Raw genomic sequence first — 5,178 nt, 5'->3', positions numbered from 1 at the left:
TGTACAAAGGGCTACTGAATGATGAAGACAGTAATAAAACTTAAATGTGTCAAAATCCAGACACCATGCTCTTTCTAGTAGTCAAAAATGATTATTATTAGACCTAGGAGATCATTCATGGTTGACTTATTTCCCTAGCAGCCACTCTTCGTAGGAAGATATTTTATTCTAACAGTGTTCACCAAAACTCAGAGCACTTCACCAAAATCATATATCACTCCATGGCTGTGGCTATGGGAGTAGCTGAAATGCCTTAGTTCCATCACAAACGTCATGAGATGCAGAGCCTGGTTAAAAAAATACAACATGCAGTTAAAACGGGAATGTGTGCTGGGTGCGGTAGCTCATGCCTGTAATCCCAGTACTTTGGGAGGCCAACATGAGCAGATCACGAGGTAAGGAGTTCAAGACCAGCCTGGTCAATATGGTGAAACCCCATCCCTACTAAAAATGCAAAAATCAGCTGGGCGTGGTGGTGTGCACCTGTAGTCCCAGATACTGGGGAGGCTGAGGCAGAAGAATCGCTTGATCCCAGGAGGCGGAGGTGGTAGTGAGCTGAGATCCCACCATTGCACTCCAGCCTGGGCGACAAGGGCGAAACTCCATCTCAAAAACAAACAAACAACAACAACGGGAATGTGACACAACAAGCCTTGCCCCTGCCACAGTAAGTGGGATTCCTGGACTTCTTTTTTTTTTTTTTTTTTTTGAGACGGAGTTTCGCTCTTGTTACCCAGGCTGGAGTGCAATGGCGCAATCTCGGCTCATCGCAACCTCCGCCTCCCGGGTTCAGGCAATTCTCCTGCCTCAGCCTCCTGAGTGGCTGGGATTACAGGCGCGCGCCACCATGCCCAGCTAATTTTTTTTGTATTTTTAGTAGAGACGGGGTTTCACCATGTTGACCAGGATGGTCTCGATCTCTTGACCTCGTGATCCACCCGCCTCGGCCTCCCAAAGTGCTGGGATTACAGGCGTAAGCCACCGCGCCCGGCCGATTCCTGGACTTCTTACGGCGAATGTTATCCTCTTCACTAAGAATCATTGGCTAAATTGTATTTGTTGGTGATAAGCACAAGCAGGAATGCAGCTCAATTATTTGCAGCTGACGTCAGAAATTAAATCAGCTTTGTGTCTTCAGATCTGCCCTTGCAGACATGAGTTTCCAGATATAATCCTGAGAGATTTTTTTTTTTTTTTTTTTACAGAGAAGAAATTCCATTGGTGGAGGTTGGCTTATCACTGAGGGAAGGCAAATCTTTTATCAAAAGTTTCCACAAGCAAAGGAAAATTTAGCTAAGAAGAAACAATGTAATTCAAAAGTCTGCCCCAGAACAAAAATAATTTTTATAATCTGAATTGTATCTTCTTCAACCTCATCAAATTTCCCTTGAACTAATCTAATGCTTTATATTCCTGTTGGATTTCTAAAATTTAAACTCGCCAGTTGTGTTTTATGAAAGCAAAGGAAAGAAAATTAAAAATTCAGTCTACTCAACAAAACATATTGTGCAAGACAAAACATATTTGAGATTCAGGTTTCGCTCTGATAAAATGTAATGGTTATAATAACACAAATTAGCCAATATCAGGAAGATCTCAAATTATTAAAAAGAATCCATCACCTGCAGTGAAAGAATGTTCTGCACAATAAAAATACAAAATAGGATTTTCTAATTTGTATATGCTTAGGATAATAGGAATTACTGAATTTATTAATCGATGGAAATAAGCACTGGTCCATTTGCCTATGGCTCTGAAGTAAGCCTGATGAGGTGGGAATGAGGATACCAACCCCTGAGAGAGATTCAACTCCTTCAAAATGAAGAAAAAAGAGATCTTTGAGTATTAAAACTGTCTTAAAAAAAATAAAAAGGAAGAGAACTATTTTCAGCCTGTTTAGAACAGAGATTGGATTTGAACCAAGTTTGTGCATCACTCAAATCCAATGAACTTGGCTCACAACACCACCATGCTGACACTTGACTACTTGGTTTGAGTTCCAGCCAGCAAGAGTAGCCCCAGAGACAGGTATCAAACTCCAGCAGAGCCACCCCCATAGACCTCATGTGTGGCAGCCACTGCCAGAATGAGAAAGTTCAGCGTGTGCTCTGGCCTTACAGGATCTGTTTAAGCTCTGGCTCCCCTCAAGGCTGCCTGGCAAGCAGAGCACAGCCTGAAACTGCAGGAGAGCCGTTCCCATAGCCAGTGAACTTGGAGTCATGAGAGACATGAGATGAGGAAAAACCCAGCAAATAAGAGTTTTCACCTCTCCTCTTCCTCTGTAGACAATTCTGATACACCGTGGCTCTGTACAACCTTCCTAAAGACATTCTGCAAGATAAGCAGCCAGCCATGTGTATGAAAAGCTACGGCCAGTTCAGTCATGTATCCACTTGTCTTTTACTCCAGGTTTCCTGAGACTGCGCCCCTATCCTCATGAAAGCGCTAGATTGTAAGTTCTTGCCATGCTTCATTTCCTGAGGAATCCATGTTGATACAAAGAAATAATAATCATACTTGCTCCCAGTAATTGTTTATGAGGTGGGAGAGTTGGGGCAGGGCATTAATGCTAGGCATTCATGAGGTCTAAACAGCATGGGAATGAGTCTGGCAGAACCCATGGATTCTAAGGAGGTCTAAGTCTGAGCCAGTCGGAAGTAAATAGGCTAACCCCAATCCTATGAAAATGTAGGTGGAAATGAGAATCACACTTTCCCATGCCCTGTTAAGATAGATCACAGAAAGGGCAGGTGTGCTCCTGGGAGGTTGTGTTACATTTAAGCTCTCAAGTAACTCTGAAGAGGTACATTTTATTAGAAATAAGAACAGATCACGCTTTCACAACAAATCAGGGGAAGGAAGGAAGAAGACAGGACAAATGTGAAGAAGAATTTCCTTACAAATCTTGAGGTCTGGGCACTCTAACATGAATTCTGAGAGGGGTTAGAAGGAGCAGAGTTCAGCCTTCAGTAGACATAAATATTTTGGAGAATCTGCCTGAGAAATAAAGGAAATTTCCACAGAATTGCAGCATCCCTTATTTCAGCCACCCTTTACTAGTTCTGACTCTGTACAAATTAAAAGTGCATTAAAAAGCTTATGTTAGTGGTCATCAAAATTATGATTTCAATGTTAAGTGTGCTACCTAAGAGTTACGTCGTTAGGCATGCCATTTAGACATTTTGAGTCTCAGTGTCTCTGGTGGACTAAAATAATAGATTGTTAGCAGAATGTGAGGAGCTAATGTGAGAAGCCTTTTTAAATTGCTACCTCAGTTAGAATGTTTCTGGCCATGGCCGGGCACTGTGGCTCACACCTGTAATCCCAGCTCTTTGGGAGGCCAAGGCAGGTGGATCACAAGGCTAGGAGTTCAAGACTAGCCTGACCAACACGATGAAATCCCATTCTACTAAAAATACAAAAATTAGCCAGGTGTGGTGGTGTGCTCCTATAATCCCAGCTACTCAGGAGGCTGAGGCAGGAGATTCTCTTGAACCTGGGAGACAGAGGTTGCAGTGAGCCAAGATCATACCACTGCACTCCAGCCTGTGGGACAAAGCGAGACTCCATTTCAAAAAAAAAAAGTTTCTGGCTACAAGGTACAAAGCATCCAAAATATGAAGGCATTTATTATGTCTCATGACGAGAAGTCCATAAGTAATTTCCAGCATTGGTGAATTCTGTAGCTAAACAGCATCATCAGTATACCTTAGCTTTTCACAGTTATTTTGGATTCCTCCTGAGTTTGCCACAGCTAGAAACACCATATCCTCACACAATTGTGTTAAAAACTAGTTTGGGAGAGGGGCTTCTTCTATGTTTTCCTCTTTACAGCAGAGGAAGAAACATTTCCCAAAGGCCCAACAAACCTCCCCCCAAATCTCACTGGTCAGAACTGGCTTACCTGTCCCACTCCCAACCAATCATAGGTGAGGGGATAGGATTACTCAAATTGGTTGAAAGCACTTATCCCTTGGTCTAAGGGAGGACTCCTCTCTCACCCTACAGTCCCTCTCACCAAACACAATCAGGGTTCTGCTGGCACTGAAGTGGGGAATGCTGTTGACAAGGAAACCAAAAGGACTGCCAAAATTAAAAAGTGTTAAACAGATAGTATTTTTTAACACACTGTATGAAAAGATTTAGAGGGTTTAAAAAAATGAATAACAGCAACTTTTTGTCCTTAAGAATCTTAAAATCCAACCCAAAGAAACCACAAGGCAAACACGCTTCAATGAAAGAAGGAAGATTTATTCTGAGAATATGTTCCTTGTGAGTCTGACTTCCTACGATTTCCAAAGCCATGATCAGGATAATAGATGTGTAATGTGATTGCTATCCAATCAATCCGTTCTGTAAAAATGTAAGAAGGGAGGTTTTCTTCCTCCTCTTCCGGGGACGTTGTCTGCAGACACTCAAAATGGTCCAGCATTTGACATGCCGACCAAGGCTTTCCTACAGCGTAGCCTCTCTCAACACTAGGCTGTCCGGAACCCTTGCTAATAGAATTGTTTATCTTTATACCAAGAAGGTTGGGAAAGCACCAAAATCAGCACATGGCGTGTGCCCAAGAAGGCTTCAAGGGGTTCATGCTGTAAGACCTAAAGTTCTTATAAGTTTGTCCAAAACAAAGAAACATGTCAGCAGGGCCTATGGTGTTTCCATGTGTGCTAAATGTGCTCGTGACAGGATCAAGCCTGCTTTCCTTATCGAGGAGCAGAAAATCCTTGCGAAAGTGTTCAAGGTGCAAGCACAGAGTCAGAAAGCTAAATAAAAAATGAAACTTTTTTGAGTAATAAAAATAAAAAGATATTAATATATAAAGGAGCAAATGAGTGGCATGTCCTCCCTACTAGAAATAAGTTCCAGCTTATAAAATTATATTCCTGATTGGTAAAGATTTAAGGAAAAGTTGAGTTCTGCTCTTCCTCTGTAATCGGGTTTTGATTTGCATGAAAATTTGTATTGTGCAGCTCTCAGAAATTACAGCCCTTCCAACATGTTAGTGAGGATACATGAAGGGAGGGGCTAATTTTATCTTTCATTTGACATATCTGAAACTATTGATAGATACGGTACAGGATTTCAAAGAATTAAAGGCAGAGATAGCTGTTTAGGAATTTATAAACAAACTGTTTAACTGTGCAATGAAGAATAGATAAAATTTCCCTGGGGATA

The 5,178-nt window shown here is 41.7% G+C and overlaps 1 protein-coding gene across 1 annotated transcript; it reads left to right on the top strand.

Annotated features, from left to right (window-relative positions):
* Nucleotides 1–4,420: 4,420 nt before the first annotated feature.
* Nucleotides 4,421–4,803, top strand: LOC108287461 (60S ribosomal protein L34-like). The gene has a single exon (XM_037730443.1). It carries the CDS (start codon nucleotides 4,421–4,423, stop codon nucleotides 4,772–4,774), a length of 354 nt encoding a protein of 117 aa, XP_037586371.1. The 3' UTR covers nucleotides 4,775–4,803.
* Nucleotides 4,804–5,178: the final 375 nt, after the last annotated feature.

The sequence above is a fragment of the Cebus imitator genome, unplaced genomic scaffold (assembly GCF_001604975.1).
Source record: "Cebus imitator isolate Cc_AM_T3 unplaced genomic scaffold, Cebus_imitator-1.0 Scaffold344, whole genome shotgun sequence".
Classification (NCBI taxonomy): domain Eukaryota; kingdom Metazoa; phylum Chordata; class Mammalia; order Primates; family Cebidae; genus Cebus; species Cebus imitator.
Note: the sequence above shows the minus strand (reverse complement) of the source record. Positions and strands in the feature narration are given on the sequence as shown.

Coding starts and splice junctions, on each gene's coding strand:
- LOC108287461 (XM_037730443.1), top strand. CDS start 4,421: ATGGTCCAGCATTTGACATGCCGACCAAGGCTTTCCTACAGCGTAGCC.